Source organism: Xiphophorus maculatus, chromosome 14, assembly GCF_002775205.1.
Source record: "Xiphophorus maculatus strain JP 163 A chromosome 14, X_maculatus-5.0-male, whole genome shotgun sequence".
In the NCBI taxonomy this organism is placed as follows: Eukaryota; Metazoa; Chordata; class Actinopteri; order Cyprinodontiformes; family Poeciliidae; genus Xiphophorus; species Xiphophorus maculatus.
This window is the reverse complement of record NC_036456.1, coordinates 27,796,010-27,817,305: the sequence shown is the minus strand read 5'-3', so window position 1 is coordinate 27,817,305 and position 21,296 is coordinate 27,796,010. Positions and strand designations below refer to the sequence as shown.

The 21,296-nt window shown below is 39.1% G+C and overlaps 1 protein-coding gene across 3 annotated transcripts in view; it reads right to left on the bottom strand.

Moving 5' to 3' along the window:
* LOC102232788 (up-regulator of cell proliferation-like) overlaps positions 1-20,692 on the bottom strand; it is a 34,071-nt gene extending 13,379 nt beyond the window's left edge. For 2 of the 3 annotated variants that reach the window (XM_023346747.1, XM_023346748.1), the window contains exons 1-3: positions 20,589-20,692; positions 20,119-20,199; positions 19,954-20,026 (exon numbers count right to left, since the gene is read on the bottom strand). In XM_023346747.1, the coding sequence (XP_023202515.1) occupies positions 19,954-20,026; positions 20,119-20,124 (79 nt within the window). In that variant the 5' untranslated portion in view covers positions 20,125-20,199; positions 20,589-20,692. Of the gene's footprint in view, positions 1-19,953; positions 20,027-20,118; positions 20,292-20,588 lie in introns of all 3 variants that reach the window. The other variant, XM_023346749.1, reaches the window with a different exon arrangement.
* Positions 20,693-21,296: the final 604 nt, after the last annotated feature.

Below are 21,296 nucleotides of genomic sequence, written 5' to 3'. Positions count from 1 at the left end.
GTTTTCACTCATGCACACCAAGCAAGTTTGGTTGTCCTCATACCAAACTGATTGTCAAAATTCATATTAGAAACTTTAAGTTTAATGTTAGTTTGTTCTAAATAAAAGTGTTTTTCAGATACTCTTAAACATGGTGTGTGTTTCTTCTTGTTGTGACCTTTGAGCCTAATCATAACAGAAGTGTGGTGTGATTTTATATTCAGCCCCTGAGTTGGTGTTTTATAAAGCATCTTTTGCTTCCTTCTGTGGTTTCAATTCATCCAGAGTTGATCTCATTTTTCAGTAAACATTCCTCTTGCACACACTCAACCTGGCAGGGTATATTGTATTTTTCACTGAGAATAAATAATGAATTAAAACAAGGAATTAAAGTATTTTGTGAATATTTTGTTGACTCCCTTTGATTTTTCTTTACGTCACTCAGGATATCCAGTATTTCCACACTGACTAGATGATAGAATTAAAATAATAACCTATATAAATACTAATCATTATATTTGAGGACTGTTAGAATCTATGTCTGTTTTGTGAGAGATGTCTGCAAGAAACTGTGGGAAGCGGCCCGCTGAGGAGTGAAGAGGAGGGTACCATGAACGAGACGTTCCAGCAGTGATGGCCTAGAGAAACTGCAAATTGGCATTCTTGTCTTATGAAATACGCTTTAGAAGATTGTATGAATGAGTTGTGTTCATGTGAGTGAATTTAGATCTAACATAAATTGGTCCTTCGAGAGCCGGAATCCAACAAGCCTGCGGTTTCCAACGGGAGGGACGGACATCAGAAGACTGTGGCCAGAATTACATTGCCAGTTTATCTGAAATACAAAGCTATGTGAGATTTTGATATTTTAAGTAACTAGTTACTCCAAATTGATAAAAGTAAATGAAAGTAATATTTCTAAACTAAAGTTTAGAACTTTTAATCTAGGATTAATTGATTGATGGTCATTAAAATTTATATTAAATTAGAGGATCTGAGGTTTTGGTTTAATTTCAGGATGGTCATTTTAAATAAGCAAGAAGAGATAACTGCGGCCATCTAATGGTGTTTTACCTTAATAAATTTGACAATATTCACAGGTAAATCTGTAACAAAATGCCCCTTTGCTAATAGATTTTCTATAAGCAAAACAACTGCAAGCTAACCTAGTAATTTGTAAGTGTGTATCACACACAACAGGTATCAATAAAGTCTTTAATGGAAATAGGTTAAGCTGATTTGAATAAGCAGAAGTGGCAGCATCAGCAGAAATAAAAGTGTTAGATATAGAGGATTATGCACAAAAAGATATTTAGAGACATACAACAGCAAAGGCCTGAATTGGAAAAATGATTGTGGATAAATAAAAGGGCAGCATTGAAATATCTATTTAAAGTAGTAGAAATTGTGATACATTAGCATGTAATGCATCATCGGGGTGTGTGTGTGGGGGTGGGGGGACGGATAATAAATTATGGATTTACCTTTTATATTACTTAATTAGACTACTGGAACTTATATGACATGTTCTGATCTGTGCTAAACATAACCCAGAGTGAAACAGGGAAACTTAAGACCAAGAAGAATAAAGTTTCCAGAACCTAAAAATCATTTTCAAGTGATTTATATGAATTTCATAGAACTAAATCAGAATGAAGGGAAAAATATTGTTTGGTTATAATAGATGGCTACTCTAAATGGATAGAGTTGTTCTCCACTAAAAGATGCTCTGACGGTGGCTAAAGCACTTTGCAAAGAGATAATTCCCAGATATGGTATACCTGAACCAATTTATAGTGATAATGGGGTACATGTGTTAACCAACTTGTAAAAAAAAAAAAAAAAGTTAATGAAGCAGTAAAATGACACCCAGGTGGGGTCCGAGATGAGGGATTATGATGATTTTTCTAATCTAGATTTTGTTTTGGTTTACATCCATTTAAAATGACTGTGAATAAAACTTACCAGTAAAAGGCCTAGAGAAGAAATGGGATATCTAGAAAATGTCTGGATTTGTTAAGTTATACATTAACATTATAATTAACCCAGATCTAGTTCTTTTTGAAGAAATTGTATAGAATATTTTAGTTAAACAACTAATAATATCCAGTTTGTTCTATAAAGGTAATTTAGAGTGGGCTGTTAATTCACACTGATATTCACTGTTTGATTGATGTCAAATGTGATTTATCCAACTACATTGATATTTTAAACCTTTTTTGTTTTGTTTTTGGTTTTCTACTACAAGATCTGCTTAAAATAAAGCTGAGATAAAAGCAGAAGTAAAAAAGCTGATGAAGGAAATAAATGGACAGAAATCTGAGGAACTACTGAATATGCTCGACATTAAAAGAAAATATTAACTTTGAACCATGTCAATAAGTTTGTGAATCTACAGGGTTTCTAAGTCTTCCATTTGTTGGTGGTGTACTATACATAAAATGTAGACAGAATGATCGCTCAGCAGAAACCTCTGCATCCTTGGCCTGTTAGATAGCTATAAAACTGTCGCCATGAAGACGTACAACTTGCTCTGTGTTATCCTGTGTCTGGAACAGAATAATCTAGTGTGTAGATACCATGTGTTTTGTTAGTGACTAGCATTTGCGTTGCAATTATGTTATTGAAGTGTTTTCCCCGCCCCTTTGAGACGCTCTCTGTAACAGGGATCCTAACAGCAATAAAAAGGGAGAACGGACACATATGTTTTCAGAACGGAAGAGATGTGTGACTGAAAACATCTCTGGCTGTTCTCCTAGCGAGTACAAAAGAATCTAACTCTCTTGTCTTTCTTGTGTTTGTTAAATCTGTCTCAATAGGTGTTTAAACCTGACAAGGTCCTTCTCAAAATATTAGCATATTGTGATGAAGTTCATTATTGTCCATAATGTAATGATAAAAATTGAACGTTCATATATTTTAGATTCATTGTACACTAACTGAAATATTTCAGGTTTTTTATTGTCTTAATATGGATGATTTTGGCATACAGCTCATGAAAACCCAAAATTCCTATCTCACAAAATTAGCATATTTCATCCGACCAATAAAAGAAAAGTGTTTTTAATACAAAAAAAGGTCAACCTTCAAATAATTATGTACAGTTATGCACTCAATACTTGGTCGGGAATCCTTTTGCAGAAATGACTGCTTCAATGCGGCGTGGCAAGGAGACAATCAGCCTGTGGCACTGCTGAGGTGTTATGGAGGCCCAGGATGCTTCGATAGCGGCCTTCAGCTCATCCAGAGTGTTGGGTCTTGCGTCTCTCAACTTTCTCTTCACAATATCCCACAGATTCTCTATGGGGTTCAGGTCAGGAGATTTGGCAGGCCAATTGAGCACAGTGATACCATGGTCAGTAAACCATTTACCAGTGGTTTTGGCACTGTGAGCAGGTGCCAGGTCGTGCTGAAAAATGAAATCTTCATCTCCATAAAGCTTTTCAGCAGATGGAAGCATGAAGTGCTCCAAAATCTCCTGATAGCTAGCTGTATTGACCCTGCCCATGATAAAACACAGTGGACCAACACCAACAGCTGACATGGGACCCCAGACCATCACTGACTGTGGGTACTTAACACTGGACTTCTGGCATTTTGGCATTTCCTTCTCCCCAGTCTTCCTCCAGACTCTGGCACCTTGATTTCCGAATGACATGCAAAATTTGCTTTCATCCGAAAAAAGTACTTTGGACCACTGAGCAACAGTCCAGTGCTACTTCTCTGTAGCCCAGGTCAAGCGCCTCTGCTGCTGTTTCTGGTTCAAAAGTGGCTTGACCTGGGGAATGCGGCACCTGTAGCCCATTTCCTGCACACACCTGTGCATGGTGGCTCTGGATGTTTCTACTCCAGACTCGGTCCACTGCTTCCGCAGGTCCCCCATGGTCTGGAATCGGCCCTTCTCCACAATCTTCCTCAGGGTCTGGTCACCTCTTCTCGTTGTGCAGCGTTTTCTGCCACACTTTTTCCTTCCCACAGAGGTGCCTTGATACAGCACTCTGGGAACAGCCTATTTGTTCAGAAATGTCTTTCTGTGTCATACCCTCTTGCTTGAGGGTGTCAATGATGGCCTTCTGGACAGCAATCAGGTCGGCAGTCTTACCCATGATTGGGATTTTGAGTGATGAACCAGGCTGGGAGTTTTAAAGGCCTCAGCAATCTTTTGCAGGTGTTTAGAGTTCATTTGTTGCTTCAGATGATTAGGTTCATAGCTCGTTTAGAGACCCTTTTCACAATATGCTAATTTTGTGAGATAGGAATTTTGGGTTTTCATAAGCTGTATGCCAAAATCATCCGTATTAAGACAATAAAAGACTTGAAATATTTCAGTTAGTGTACAATGAATCTAAAATATATGAATGTTCAATTTTTATCATTACATTAGGGAAAATAATTAACTTGATCACAATATGCTAATATTTTGAGAAGGACCTATAAGGCTGTGCATGACGAGTGTTGCTGTTACCTCTCATGGCATTCTAGAGCAGAATTGCCCTTGATACACTGCTGGCTATGAAGAGGAAAAATAAATGTGTATACTGTTTGGTGAAACAGTTGCACATTTATCCCAACACAATAATAGCCGCAGTTGGTAGCCTAACGGAGGCAAGTGAGAGGCTTGTACCCTGGAATGGGAAAATGAAAATCTCATGTCCATGTGGGACTCGTGGATGGATGCCTTTGGAAATATCACACTCTAGTTTCCTCTGTTCCTGTTTTCCATTGCAGTATTTGCTGCTGTTCTTACTTTATGTGGATGTTGTTGTATTCCGTGTCTGCGTTGTTTGCTAAACAGATTGCAATTTCCCGTGGAAGACCGCAGAGCCCAAATGTACTCCTGTTAGGCTAACAATTGTTTTGTCACGCTGACGCTAATGATGATGATAACTACACTGTGAAGAATGTTTGCTTATCTGAAATGTATCCTGAACAGTAAATGATTACATGTGTTTTACATAGCATTTTTTTCTCTGAATGTACTAATGTTTGAGCTCTCAACTATGATCTTTCAGTTGAAAATCTAAAGAGAAGTGGTACGAGAATTTGGGTATCTATATATGTTATTCAGGGGGGAAATGATAGAATTAAAATAATAACCTATATAAATACTTAGACTTAGACTGACTTTATTGTCATTTTGCATGCACAGGGTGTATGCAGAACGAAATTTCGTTGCATACGGCTCAGGACAATGTTTTGAGGTTCCAATGTTGTGAGGTTACTGCAGAATAAAATAAAATACAGAATAAAATATGAATATAAATATGAATATAAAATATAAAGTGCAGGACTGACAGTAAAATGGAAGTTATTTAGCTATGTATATGTGCAAGGTATGAAGTGGAGACCAGTTTTTGAGTGCAGTCCAGTTAAGAGTTCAGCAGTCTGATGGCAAGTGGGAAAAAGCTGTTTCGGAAGCTGTTACTAATCATTATATTTGAGGACTGTTAGAATCTACGTCTGTTTTGTGAGAGATGTCTGCAGGAAACTGTGGGAAGCGGCCTGCTGAGGAGTGAAGAGGAGGGTACCATGAACGAGACGTTCCAGCAGTGATGGCCTAGAGAAACTGCAAACTGGCATTCTTATCTTATGAAATATGCTTTTGAAGATTGTATGAATGAGTTGTGTTCATATGAGTGTGCAGCTGTTTTTTGCTCCCCCTCCCTTCAGGGCTGCACATTGTCATGTAACTAGGGTGTTCCTAATTCTAATAAAAGCAGGGTAAGACTCAGTTGAAGCTTCAGAGCATAGGCAGAAATCTGTAACTGGGTTTCAGCTGTGTTCTCCCTGCAGGTAAAACTTAAGTTCTGACTCCAAACACTCCTGTCAAACAAATGTTAATAAATGCCTTGCCTTGTGACCAACTAATACAAACAAAGTGGTAATTCATGCTTTTACGTGAGACACACTACCCTCTATTAAAACGTCAAGTCATATTCAATATTTTAAATAATTTTAATATTAAATAATATAATGTTTTCTATTATAGCTTCCATATTGTGTGCCACATTGACTAGAAATCAGTGTGCAATTCTTCTACTAAGCTGTATATGTGAGGGACACACATTTTCATTCCATTTTAACTCATTTCTTATGTTTGTAACCTATTGTTTTAGTTTAAATTTAGTTTTTTTCTTCAATAGCTTCTAGGTCATGTGACCTATTGAGTCAAAATCAGTGTGAAATTGTTCTACTAGACTTTAAAGTTTTAAAAAAAATGTAAACTTTAAAACGGGTCAATTTGACCAAGAACAGGAGGGTAAATATGTGCAGACTATAATGAAATCTCAATACTATCAATGGATTCTAGAGAGAAATGTGCTGCTCAGTGTCAGACAGCTTGGTTCTCAGTTGCAGGTCTTGCAACAGGATAATGACCCAAAACACCAAAGAATGGCTAAGAGGAAAATATTGGACTATTTTGAAGTGGCTTTCTGACCTAAATCTTATTGAGCATCTTTGTAAGGAGCTGAAACCTGCAGTCTGGAAAAGGCGTCTTCAAACCTGAGAGATCTGAACTCATGATCAGTGGACAAAAATACAGAGCTTTACGAAAGTATTCAGTCGCCTTGAACTTTTCAACCTTTTGTCACTTTTCAGGCTTCAAATATAAAGATCTAAAATTTTTATTATTTCGTGAAGAATCAACAACAAGTGGGACACAATTGTGATGTGGAACAAAATTTATTGGATATTTTAAACTTTTTTTAATAAATAAAAAACTGCAATGTGGGGCGTGCAATATTATTCAAACTCTTTACTTTCAGTGCAGGAAATTCACTCCAGACGTTCAGTGAAGATCTCTGAATGATCCAATGTTGTCCTAAATGACTGATGATGATAAATAGAATCCACCTGTGTGTAATTAAGTCCCGATATAAAAGCAACTGTTCTGTGATAGTCTCAGGGTTGTATTTAAAGCTCATCATTCAGCCCAAGGAGCAAACCAGGTAGGTCCAAGATACTGTTGTGGAGAAGTTTAAAGTTGGATATTAATACAAAAAGATTTCCAAAGCTTTAAACATCTCAAGGAGCCCTGTGCAAGTGATCACATTGAAATGGAAGGAGTATCAGACCACTGCAAATCTACCAAGACCCGGCCGTCCCTCTAAACTTTCATCTCGAACAAGGAGAAAACTGATCAGATATGCAGCCAAGAGGCCCATGATCACTCTGGATGAACTGCAGAGATCTGTAGCTGAGGTGGGAGTCTGTCCATAGGACAACAGTCAGAGGGTACACTGCACAAATCTGGCCTTTATTGGAAGAGTGGCAAGAAGAACACCATTTCTCAAATATAGCCATAAAAAGTCTTGTTTAGTTTGCCACAAGCTACCTGAGAGACACACCAAACATGTGGAAGAAGATGTTCTGGTCAGATGAAACCAAAATCAAACCTTTTGGCCACAATGCAAAACGATATGTTTGGTGTAAAAGCAACACAGCTCATCAGCCTGAACACACCATCCCCACTGTCAAACATGATGGTGACAGCATCATGGTTTCACAAATTAACATATCCAGGTGTTAGAATGGCCAAGTCAAAGTCCAGACCTGAATCCAATTGAGAATCTGTGGAAAGAGTTAAAACCTGCTCTTCACAAGCTCTCTCCATCCAACCTCACTGAGCTCGAGCTGTTTTGCAATGAAGAATGGACAAGAATTTCAGTTTCTCGATGTGCAAAACTGATAGAGATCCCAAGCAACTTGTAGCTGTAATCACAGCAAAAGGTGGAGCTACAAAGTATTAATGCAAGGGGGCCGAATAATATTACATTCCCCACTTTGCGTTTTTTTTATTTGTTAAAGTTTAAAAAGTTTAAAATCCATCCATCCGTTTTCTAACACCCTTGTCCCTAGTGGGGTCAGAAGGAGTGCTGGTGCCTATCTCCATCAAATGTTTCAGGCGAGAGGCAGGGTTCCTACTGGACAGGTCGCCAGTCTGTCGCAGGGCAACACAGAGACAGACAGGACAAACAACCAAGCACACACACTCACACCTAGGGAGAATTTAGAGAGACCAATTAACCTAACATTCATGTTTTTGGACTGTGGAAGGAAGCCAGAGTACCTAGAGAGAACCCACCATGCACAGGGAGAACATGCAAACTCTGTGCAGAAAGACCCCGGGCTGGGAATGGAACCCAGGACCTTCTTGCTGTAAGTCAACAGTGCTACCAACTGCGCCACTGTGCAGCCCTAAAGTTTAAAATATCTAATAAGTTTCTTTCCACCTCACGATTGTGTCCCACTTGTTGATTCTTCACAAAATAATAAAAAATTTAGATCTTTATGTTTGAAGCCTGAAAAGTGGCAAAAGGTTGAAAAGTTCAAGGAGGTCAAATACATTCACAAGCCACTGTACCTGCTGAGAGGTGCAGACGTATAATTGACCTTTATAGGTGTTAGAATAATTGCGCTGACTCCATCATTATGTTTTGTTAAGTATTTGGTGGGTAAATTGTAAGTTAAACTATGGAACCTTACTGACACCTAGTGGACATTGTTTACATATTTAATTTGGTCAGTCAAGCAGAACTCGTCCAGCTGTACGGTTGGTGTCTATGACTGTCCTTCAGACACGTTTGTTCCTTGGACACTATATGTCTGTAAGTTCATTTTATTAATCGTTGTTCCAGCATTGTGTAATATTTTGTAGGAAAGTTTTCCGTTTCCCAACCAATACTTAAAGCTACATCGTTAGCTAATTGGAGAGAATTGGGAGTCATGTGTTTGCCTAGTTGTTTCTGTATCTGTAGCTGATGTATACTTTTGTGTTTTGTTACAGTTTTACAAAATAAAATAAAATAAAGGAAAAGAAAAGAAAAACAAACCAGCAAAGAGTTGCAAAATAAAACAAGAAAACTATCAAGGACTGGATTATTTTCAACTCAAGTGTTAGCTAGCTGTCTAGCTTTGTAAGAGCAACACATTGTGAGGGCAGCATAGTAAAAAGACAATTACGCAGCGGGTTCAAAGATGTCATGAGTCTACGTTCTGGCAAGAGATATACGAAGGACTACGCCAAGGACACCATGGAGCCAACAAACTCGGCAGAGCAAGAAATAGATGCCAGTCTGCAAGCTGAGAGAAAAACACCTCTGCAAGTAAGTGATGTTGCATCGCAGTCATCCAAAAAATCACCTCGTTCTTCACAACGGTCAAGCAGGACATCAGTTTCAACTGCTTCGTCGGCAGTTAAGGCACGGGCTAAAGCTGCTCAGGCTCAACTGGTGTATGCGGAAAAGGAAGCTACTGTGATGAAATAGAAAGCTGACCTTGAAGCCAGTCTCCACATTCTTCAAAGCCAGAGAGTTGCTGCCGCTGCTGAGGCTGAAGCTACGGCTTATGAAGAGGAAGAGATTGAAAGCGGGGAGAAGCTAAAAGAACTGCACACTCCAGAAAAACCACTCAGTCCTATTGAGAGAACTAGCAACTATATCAAGCAACACGCAGAGCTATTTCATGACATTTTGCCACCGGAACGAGGTCCAGATTCTAGCGAAGCAGTCCTGAAACATGAGGCAGAATCCACCACACGCCAAGCATACAGATATCCAAAATTGGAGAAAATTGAGTTGAAACGTGAAAAACCAAGCATGTGGCATCAACCACACACATACTTAGACAGAACTCAGCGGCCTCATCAATCTGATGGAGGATTTGGACCAGAGCCACAAGGAACACATGATCTTGCAAAATACTTGATGAGACGTGAGTTTGTCAGTTCAGGTCTTTGAAATTTGACGACCACCCCGAACACTATTGGTCATGGAAAGCATCTTTTCATGGTGCAACACAGGACTTGAACCTGTCACCCAGAGAGGAACTGGACTTGATGGTTAAATGGCTGGGGTTAGATTCATCGCAACAAGCAATGAGAATTCGTTCAGTTCATGTTCTTAACCCCACAGCAGGCCTCAGCATTGTGTGGCAACGTTTAGAGGAATGCTATGGAATGCCAGAAGTTATAGAAAATGCACTGTTCAAGAAAATTGAAAACTTTCCAAAGCTAACAAACCGAGACAACGGCAAGCTACGAGAACTTGGTGACATTCTACTTGAGCTAGAATATGCAAAAGTAGAAGGATACTTGCCAGGCCTTACTTATCTAGACACAGCTCGTGGCGTAAATCCCATAGTGGAAAAGTTGCCTCACAGCTTACAAGAAAAATGGATAACTCAAGCATCCAAGTACAAAGAGGACTATAAAGTGTAATTTCCTCCATTTTGTTTCTTCTCTCAGTTTGTCAGAAATCAGGCTAAGGTGAGAAATGATCCTAGCTTTGTGTTTATCACCTCAAGCAGCTACATGTTCTCAAAGTCAGATAAGAAGACCAGGTACAACAGCAGTCTTTCGGTGTCAACACACAAAACAGAAATTCCTTCAAAGTCTGCAGATTGCACTACTTTTTCATCAAAGAAAAAGGTCATAGATCCAGCTCGGTAATATCCAATTCACAAAAAGCCACCCCCACTCCAAAAGTGCAGAACCTTTAGGAACAAACCCATTGGTGAACGCAAAGCTTATCTTAAAGATAACTACATCTGCTACAGGTGTTGCGGATCGACTCAGCACATGGCAAAGGATTGCAAAGCAACCATTAAATGTTTTGAGTGTCAAAGTGAGGCACACATAACAGCTTTACATCCAAATTTTCCTTCAACCACAACAGAGAACTGTGGCTCTGACAAAGAGGAAAGTGGGGAGCCAGGTGAAGATACACCCATCACATCAAAGTGCACAGAGGTTTGTAATAACCTAGACTGTTCACGTTCATGTGTTAAGATTTGTTTAGTTAAAGCATACCCTTTAGAGAAGACAAAGCAGTTAAAATGTATGCTGTTCTTGATGAGCAGAGCAACAAATCGCTTGCTAAGACAGACTTTTTTGACTTGTTTGGAGTTAAAACCAACACAAATAACAAATAACAATAACACTGATAACAAATCGGGATTGTCTGTAAACGACAAAGCTTTTCTGAGCATTATGGATAAAGAAGTCTACCAAAATGAGGATCACAGCTGGGTAGCCCCTTTACCATTTTACTCTCCAAGACAACTTCTTACAAGTAACCGGGAACATGCAATGAAGCGCCTTGGCTCACTCAGAAAAACTTTGGAGAAAAAGCCAGACATGAAAGAACACTTCAAGGAGTTCATCCAGAAAATGCTTGATAAAGACCAAGCTGAACTAGCACCCCCTTTAGAAGAAGGTAAAGAGCATTGGTATCTTCCAACATTTGGCGTCTACCACCCGAAAAAACCAGGACAGATCAGGGTGGTGTTTGACTCAAGTGCTGCATATGAAGGAGTGTCTTTAAATGATGTACTTCTGAAGGGACCAGATTTGAACAACACTGATAGGAGTTCTTCTGGGATTTCGAAGAGAACTGGTAGCTGTGACAGCAGATGTACAGCAAATGTTCTACTGTTTTCTTGTCAGAGAGGATCATAGAGATTATCTCCGTTTCCTCTGGTATGAAGACAACAACCTTGACAAGAACATTGCAGAGTACAGAATGAAGGTCCATGTGTCTGGAAACACACCATCACCTGCCGTTGCGATATACTGCATGAGACGAGCTGCTGAAAAGGGTGAGAATGAACATGGTTCTGATGCAAGACAGTTTGTGGAGAGACAGTTTTATGTTGACGACGGACTAATTTCAATTACCACACCTGATGAAGCAGTGGACCTCCTGAAAAGAACGAAAAAGATGCTTACAGAATCCAATGTAAGACTGCACAAGGTAGCATCAAACAGCAACCAAGTAATGGAAGCTTTCCCTAAAGAAGACCGAGCAAGTGATTTGAAGGAGTTTTAGTTTGGTGCAGATCCCCTCCCTCTCCAGCGCAGCCTTGGACTTTCTTGGAATTTAGAAACCGACAGGTTTCAAGTGAACCAAAACCATTCACCAAGAGAGGCATTCTGTCTACAGTAAATAGTCTCTTTGACCCCTTGGGATTTGTGGCCCCAATAATAATGCAAGGAACAGCACTTCTGCATGAACTTTCATCACAACAAGATGAGCGGTATTCTCCACTATCTTCTGAGAAAGAAGCAGAATGGAACGCATGGAAAAACTCTCTGAAAGCCCTGGAGGATCTACACATTAGGAGGAGTTATTTTCCCATGTCACCCACATCACTGCTAAGGAAAGAGTTATGCATCTTTTCAGATGCATCTACACTCGCGATAGGAGCTGTAGCCTACATGAGAGCAGTTGATGTTGATGGAACATACCACGTTGGCTTTGTTATGGGTAAGTCCAAGCTGGCTCTGAAACCTGCACACACTATTCCACGCCTTGAACTTTGTGCTGCTGTGTTGGCTGTACAGCTGTATGAAGTGATCCAAGAGGAAATGGACATCAGTGTGGATGCAGTTACGTTTTTTACAGACAGCAAGATTGTACTTGGCTACATCCATAATTCTTCAAGTAGATTTTATGTGTATGTGTCCAACAGAGTGGCAAGAATAAGGCAATTCTCTTGTCCAAACCAGTGGCGTTATGTTTCCACAAATCAGAACCCTGCAGACCACGCCACCTGCTTTACTGCAGCAGAGTGTTTACAACAGACCAGCTGGTTTACTGGTCCCAGTTTTTTGACATCAGATTCTGCAGAAAAGCCCCCTGAAACCAACTTCAGTCTGGTGGAACCTGAAACGGATGTTGAAATTAGACCCATTGTGACAGTTCTGACTACCCACACCTCATCAGGTCAGTTAGGTTCACATCGATTTGAGCGATTCTCAGATTGGACAAGACTCTGTAACACTATTGCCAGACTCATGAGTGCCACTGCCTCCTTTAAGGAGAATCATGGGTACGCAAAATGTGAAACAGGGAAACGTTTTGCCAAAATACCTAGTACGGTGGAGCTCAAAAAGGCTGAAACTCTAATCATTCATGACATCCAACAAGAGGCTTTCAAAGACGAATTTAAGTGTCTTGAGAAAGGAGCGACATTTCCTAAACAAAGCCCACTTCAGAAACTTAACCCTGTGAAAGGCAGTAATGATTTGCTGAGAGTTGGAGGTTGTATTTCATCTGCAGAAATGTCAAACAAAGAGAAACATCCACTGATCATTCCCCGAACATGCCACATTGCCACATTACTTGTGAGATTTTTTCATAAGGAGGTGGCTCACCAAGGTCGCCACATAACAGAAGGCGCTATTCGAGCTGCTGGCTATTGGATTATTGGAGCTAAGCATCTAGTGTCTTCTGTAATCCATAACTGCGTTATCTGCCTCAAGCTACGTGGACATCTACAAAAGCAGAAAATGGCAGATCTGCCTACAGACAGACTTACACCTGAACCTCCATTCACAAATGTGGGCCTTGATATCTTTGGACCATGGACCATCAGTACACGTCGCACGAGAGGAGGAAATGCTAATAGTAAATGATGGGCAGTCCTTTTCACTTGTATGTCAACCAGAGCTGTGCACATAGAGCTGGTGGAATCCATGTCAACAGATAGCTTTATCAACGCTCTGAGGAGATTTTTTGCTATCCGTGGTCCTGCCAAACTTCTCCGATCTGACAGGGGAACCAACTTTGTGGGTGCATGCAGAGAACTGAACATCACCTCCAAAGAGGCAGTGGTTGAATTATATCTCCAAAGCAAAAGATGCACATGGATTTTTAACCCACCACATTAATCACACATGGGTGGTTCATGGGAGAGACTTATCGGTGTAGCCAGACGCATTCTGGATGCTATGTTACTCCAAACAGGACACACTCATCTCACACACAAGGTTTTGAGCACTCTCATGGCTGAAGTCATGGCGATCATGAATGCCAGACCTTTGGTGCCTGTGTCTAATGATCCTGAGATGCCAACAATCCTCACTCCAGCCATGTTGCTTACTCAAAAGACAAGCACAGTGTCAGCTCCTTCTGGTGAATTCAAGATGGGTGTTCTCCAAGGTAAACAATGGAAACATGTCCAGTGTCTTGCAGACACTTTCTGGAAGAGATGGAAACAAGAATATTTGTCCACTCTACAAGTGCGCAGGAAATGGACTCGGCAAGAGAAAAACATAAAGGTGGGAGATGTTGTATTGCTTAAAGACAGTCAAGCCCACAGGAACGATTGGCCCATTGGAATTATTGTGAAAACCTTACCAAGCAGTGACAAAATTGTACACAAAGTAGAAGTGAAGACTACAAAATTTCTCCTAACCATGCATTTTTGTCAAGTAAAGTAGATGTTTTGTTTTGTCTTTTCCTTATACAAGCCCTCCTTCTTTTGTCATTGCCTCGTCTCCTTTTTCTACTTATTTTTTTTACTTCTCCTTTTTCTGTTTGTCCTTTTTCTACTTCTCTTTTTTCTGCTTCTCCGTGTGTACTTTTATGTTAATGAGGAGAGCTGCCTTCTACGTCCAGCTCCTCTACTATTGGCCTTTAGAGCTTTGGAACCAACGTCACTGCGTAAGACGTTGTACGGCGTTTACGTCTCGCGCAGTCGCTCTGTGCCATCTTTACAGGCCACAGACCAAAACAAACTTTATCCTGGTGTTTTTACTGTGTTACCAACCGCAGTGGAGACAGTTTCGAGTTGGATATTGGATATTCCAATATGCGAGGAGCAAACGGCGTTTAGCTCAAGGTTGATCCGATTTATAAACGCTAATTTCAGCCAGCCGTTCTCAAGCTTCCTCTTCAAGCGCTCGGAGGTTCACTGAGGGACTGTCAACAAATTTCCATACCAAACACTCCTGTCAAACAAATGTTAATAAATGCCTTGAATTGTGACCAACTGATACAAAAAAAGTGGTAATTCATGCTTTTACGGGAGACACACTACCCTCTATTAAAACGTCAAGTCATATACAATATTTTAAATAATTTTAATATTAAATAAATATTATGTTTTCTTCTATAGCTTCCATAATATGTGCCACATTGACTAGAAATCAGTGTGTAATTCTTCTACTAAGCTGTATATATGAGGCACACACATTTTCATTCCATTTTAACTCTTTTTATTTTTACCTATTTTTTTTAGTTTAAATGTAGTTTTTTTTATTCAATAGCTTCTAGGTCATGTGACCTATTGAGTCAAAATCAGTGTGTAATTGTTCTACTAGACTGGAGAGTTGATGTAAACTCATTTTATTGGATTTGACCCTTTTTATTCCCTGTTGACACACAGCTCCACATTACCATGTCACCAGGTGACTCTGAACCCATCCAGTCACTGAATAACTGCTTAGAACAGATAAATGTGTGGTGCCAAAAGCTTCTGCAGCTGAACAGAAACAAAACTGAAGTTATTATCTTTGTACATAAAGAGGAACAATATAGAGTTATAGATCTGGAGTCAATGCACAGCTTCAGTTATTTAAACTACAAACTAACGATCAGGCCTGAAACCTGGGAGTAGTGATATAAAGAAAGACTACGTAACTATCATTTAACACTAAAACAAGCAGGAGAGGCTTTCTTTGCAGATGTCATAAACAAAAACATTAACAATGCTCGAGCTTTATTTACAACAGTTGACAGAATCACAAACCCTCCTGTGATGTTGCCACCTGAATTCCAATGTATTGCCGCCTGCAACCAGTTTTCCAGCTTCTTTTCAGAGAAAATTCAAAAAATCAGAGGATTAATCTGTACATCCACTATAAAGTCAGTACCAATGCCAATGCTGTGCCCAAACAAAACAAATACAGGAAAAATGACCCAATTCCAACTACTTAATTATAAAACCCTACAGGAAATTATAAGTCAACTAAGCTCCAGTTCCTGCTGTCTGGATGTTTTACCCACACAATTCTTTAAGAAAGTCCTGCCTGTTATTGCTGCTGATCTGATCCAAATAGTAAACTCATCGCTCTCATCAGGCGTTTTCCCCCAGGCTCTGAAAACAGCAGTAATCAAACCACTGATAAAAAAGAACAATCTGGACAAATCACTAATGCAGAATTACAGACTGACCTCTGACCTCCCATTCATCAGCAAAGTTATTGAAAAAGTTCTGTGTAAACAATTAACTAGCTTCCTAACGATAACCAACCTCTTTGACTCCTTCCAGTCTGGTTTCCATGGTTACCACAGCACAGAGACCGCCCTCGTAAAAGTGTTCAATGACATCCATATAAATACGGACTGTGGGAGAACCACAGTGCTGGTTCTGTTGGACCTCAGTGCAGCTTTTGACACTGTGGACCATGACATATTACTGAATCGACTGGAGAGTTGGGTCGGACTCTCCGGTCCAGTGCTAAACTGGTTTGAATCCTACATAAAGAACAGGGATTTCTTTGTTTCAATTGAAAACTTTTCATCAAAGAGGTCAAAGGTCACATGTGGGGTACCCCAAGGTTCAATCCTAGGACCCCTTTTATTCAATATTTATATGCTCCCACTAGCTCAGGTTATAACAGGAAATAATATTAGCTACCATAACTATGCAGATGATACACAGCTCTACATTACGATGTCACCAGGTGAACTTTGACCCCATCCAATCACTGAACAGATGCTTAGAACAGATAAATGTGTGGATGTGCCAAAACTTTCTCCAGCTGAACAGAAACAAAACTGAAGTTATTATTTTTGGACCTAAAGAGGAACGATCTAGAGTCATAGATGTAGAGTTATAGATCTAGAGTCAATGCACAGCTTCAGTTATTACAACTAAAAACCAGCGATCAGGCCCGAAACCTGGGAGTAGTGATGGACTCTGACCTGAACCTCCAGAGCCACATAAAGACAGTTACAAAGTCGGCCTTCTATCACCTGAAGAACATTTCCAGGATTAAAGGACTAATGTCTCAGCGAGATCTAGAGAAACTCATCCATGTGTTCATCTTCAGTCGTATTGATTATTGCAACAGCGTCTTCACAGGTCTGTCCAACAAATCAATCAAACAGCTGCAGCTGATCCAGAATGCTGCGCTGGCGTTCTCACTAAAACCAGGACGATAGAGCACATAACACCAGTTTTAAAGTCCCTCCACTGGCTCCCTGTAGCTCAAAGAATAGACTTTAAAATACTGTTGTTAGTTTATAAATCACTGAACGGCTTAGCACCACAATACATTAAAGATATGCTGTTGTTGTAGCAACCTCTCAGGTCTTCCGGTTCTGGTTCTGCTCTGCATCCCCAGAACCAGAACCAAATGAGGAGAAGCAGCATTCAGCTTCTATGCACCACAAATGTGGAACAAACTTCCAGAAAACTGTAAAACAGCTGAAACACTGACTTCCTTTAAATCTCGACTAAAAACCCACCTGTTTAGGATTGTATTTGAAATGTAATCAATTACAAATTTATTGATGGAACTTGACTTAATGCTGTGTTTTGATTGTTGATTCTATGTTGCATTGTGTTTCTGTGTTTGATACATGTAATAAAATCAGCTGATGTTGGCATTAACTACGAAGCTGTTTTAACTAACTACCTTGTAGTTGCACTTAACTACATCTGCTGCTGTTGAGAAATGATCAACAGCAGCAGTTAAGAGTTGCTGCTGTTGTATCAACCTTCCAGACCTCTTAGGTTCTGGTTCTGATGCAGAGCAGAACCAAAAGAGGACAAACAGCATTCAGCTTCTATGCACCACAAATTTGGAACAAACTTCCCAAAAACTGTAAAACGGCTAAAACACTGACTTCCCAAAAACCCACCTGCTTAAAGTTGTATTTAACCATTTGGTTAAATACAACTTTAAAAAGTTGTATTTAACAACTTGAAACATAATCAATTATGAATTTAACAAGTTAATGTAATGTTTTTATTGTTGATTCTATGTTACATGACTGCGTGTTTTTGATTATTTAAAGCACTTTGAAATGCCTTGCTGTTGAAATGTGCTATACAAATAAAATTTGATTGATTGATTGTCATTGGGTCACATGACATGTGAACTACTAAACACCAATCAAATTTTTAAAATATAAATTAAAGTAAAAAATTTAAAAATATCTAATATGGGGGAAAATGAGTTTACATCAACTCTCCAGTCTAGTAGAACAATTTCACACTGATTTTGATTCAATAGGTCACATGACCTAGATGGTATTGTAGAGAAATACTAAATTTAAAGAAAAAAAAAAGTTACAAAAATAAAAAATGAGTTAAAATGGAATAAAAATGTGTGTCCCTCATATATACAGCTTAGTAGAAGAATTACACACTGATTTCTAGTCAATGTGGCACATAATATGGAAGCTATAGAAGAAAACATTATACTATTTAATACTATTTAATATTAAAATTATGTAAGATATTGAATATGACTTGACGTTTTAATAGAGGGTAATGTGTCTCCCGTAGAAGCATGAATTACCACTTTTTTGTATCAGTTGATCACAAAGCAAGGCATTTATTAACATTTGTTTGACAGGAGTGTTTGGTATGGAAATTTGTTGACAGTCCCTCAGTGAACCTCCGAGCGCTTGAGGAGGAAGCTTGAGAACGGCTGGCCGAAATTAACGTTCATAAATCGAATCAACCTTGAGCTTAACGTTGCTTGCTTCTCGGATATTGGAATATCCAATATCCAACTCGAAACTGTCTCCACTGCGGTTGGTAACACAGTAAAAACACCAGGATAAAGTTTGTTTTGGTCTGTGGCCTGTAAAGATGGCACAGAGCGACTGCGCGAGACGTAAACGCCGTACAACGTCTTACGCAGTGACGTTGGTTCCAAAGCTCTAAAGGCCAATAGTAGAGGAGCTGGACGTAGAAGGCAGCTCTCCTCATTAACATAAAAGTACACACGGAGAAGCAGAAAAAAGAGAAGTAGAAAAAGGACAAACAGAAAAAGGAGAAGTAAAAAAAATAAGTAGAAAAAGGAGACGAGGCAATGACAAAAGAAGGAGGGCTTGTATAAGGAAAAGACAAAACAAAACATCTACTTTACTTGACAAAAACGCATGGTTAGGAGAACTGAAAAAGAAAATATATACATTTGTTGACAGAAACGTATGTGTAAGGTGTAATGAAGAGATCTTCATTACTGGGACTGTTTTACTTAAGTCACTGTATAGAACTTTTAAAAGCACTTTATTTACAAGCACTTTATTTAGCACTGCACTTTAAACATAGATTTTCACATAAATAACAATTTGCACACAAGAAGTTTTAATTGTATTTATTGAGTATTTTTAGTGATTAGCATGTAGCCGTTTGTTCTGGGCTCTGCACAGCTGCTCCTCATTGAGAAGTGAGGTGGTTGCCTTTGAAGGGAGAATAATTGTTACTCAGAGCAATGAGCTACTGGTGGGTAAAACTGAGCAAATGTTTGTGCATAATCTGTATATAAAAGAATGGAGGCTGCCTCTGCTGAACATAAAAAAGTAGATTTCCTGAAAAGATAAGATTAGGTTTACGCTATTTTAGTAAACCATATTTTATGTAAAACATGACGCATTACTGGACTGATGAGACATATTTTTTGCAGCTAATTTTGTTTGTTGGTGTTGTGTTTTTCTGAAAATGGTCAGTTCCAGCAGACACATTATTTAAGTCGGCTACTTAAAAATTATGTCAGGCATAACATGACACCTATCCATGCGTCTGATTGTCCTTTGTGGGATTGTCGTGTTGAAGCCTGTGTGTAATGCAAAGATCCGGTGGGAGCGTGAAAAGTAAGGTCAGGGGATGTGTTTCCCACCTGAGTTTGTGGGCAGCAACAATTGCTTTTCTTCAGAGAGGACATCTTGAAGAAAAGGAAAGCCTGATTTGTTTTTGCAGCCCACTAAGTGCTGTTATAACAGCTGGAATGTTGTAGGAGCTTTTCCTGAACTGGGTTAATCATAGACACTTTGTACACAATACCATTAGGTTGGTGACTGGCTGTGACAGTAAGTACAGAAATAAGAATAGTAATAATGTTGCCAAAAAAACTTAGAGAGCACTTATTACATTCATTTTCATTGTCAGATTTGTTTATCTGACCTTTATTATCTGTACCAACTTGTTGATTGTCAGCATGAGACTCACCAGATGTTGATGTAGGAACCTCTTCTTTCTCACCCTCGATATTTGGCACAGATGCAAGTTTACGCCTCTGCCCCTTAAGATGATTGACAAAAAATATATAAGTCTCACATATAGATAAACTGATGGTTGCATTACTTTCATTATTTTATTAATGTTCCTGTGTACCTTCATTGTGGGAGCGGACTCTTTAGCTTCACACTTGTGCTGATCGTTTAAAATTCAGACAATGATTTTTCTTTCATTTGTCTGAAAGAAAAATTACATAAATGTTTTGATTACTATTGTTTCCTCTTCACTCTCATCAACAGAACAACATTCATCCTCCCATAGCCAGATACCTGATAACACAAAAAAGATTTTTACCACTTAAATTAAAAAAGTTTGAAATACAAAAAATAAATATTATTAGATTTGGCATCACATCAGAGAATGGCAACAAATCATCCAAGACCAGAGAAATATAATCTGTTGGAAAAGGTGCTCTTCTTCTATTCTACTGAAACACTTGAAACATGCAGTACATTATCATCTGTGTAAAATCAATTAATCAATAAATTTTTAAGATAGTCCTATATTTACTTAGAGCAGCTGAGTCCTGAATATTTTTGCTGAACTACATGGAATAAATAACATACCTTTGCAGAAGATCTGCTCGAGGACCGACTGTCTTTCACAAAAATGGTTTTACTCTCTCGTCGCTCTCCTAATTTTGACTGGAGAACTGCAGCTGTTCAGATTTTCTTTTATATTCTGCTGAAAACCTCTTTCACTTTCGTTTTCCCTCCCTGCTCTTTACAAGAAATCACATGGTTTCCATGATATGACCAAGCATTCCACCCTGGTGAAAAATTAATATAGCATGTTACATTTTAACATACTTGAGCATACTTTAAGTCAAACTAATCATTAGTATACTTTATAAATACAATTGTCTGGCAGCTGAAGGAGGAACAGCTTGTCCTGCTCTCTCCCGTCCTTACTGATAACTTTGCCTAAGCTACTTTTAAAGTGACAGTTTTTATAGTTATATTCACATTTTCAACATCATAACTGGATTACTACAAACCTAAGGACTGGGGGATTTTCTTACTTTTATTTTTACCTTACTTTTCTTCATCTCCAAGTTGAACCAGGACAAAATGCCTCCGGCCGATCCCAAGGACATTAGCAGCATTATACAACGACTTCAGTCTATAGAAATGAAGGTCAAACAGCTGGAGGTTAACTTTGAAATCAACGCTAACTGTGGAAATCAGACAACGCTTCCTCATATCAACGGAGAGGTTGTACGCCTCACATCGAGCAGCTCACCCTGGTACGCTCTGGGTGCCAAGCCGAAGCAA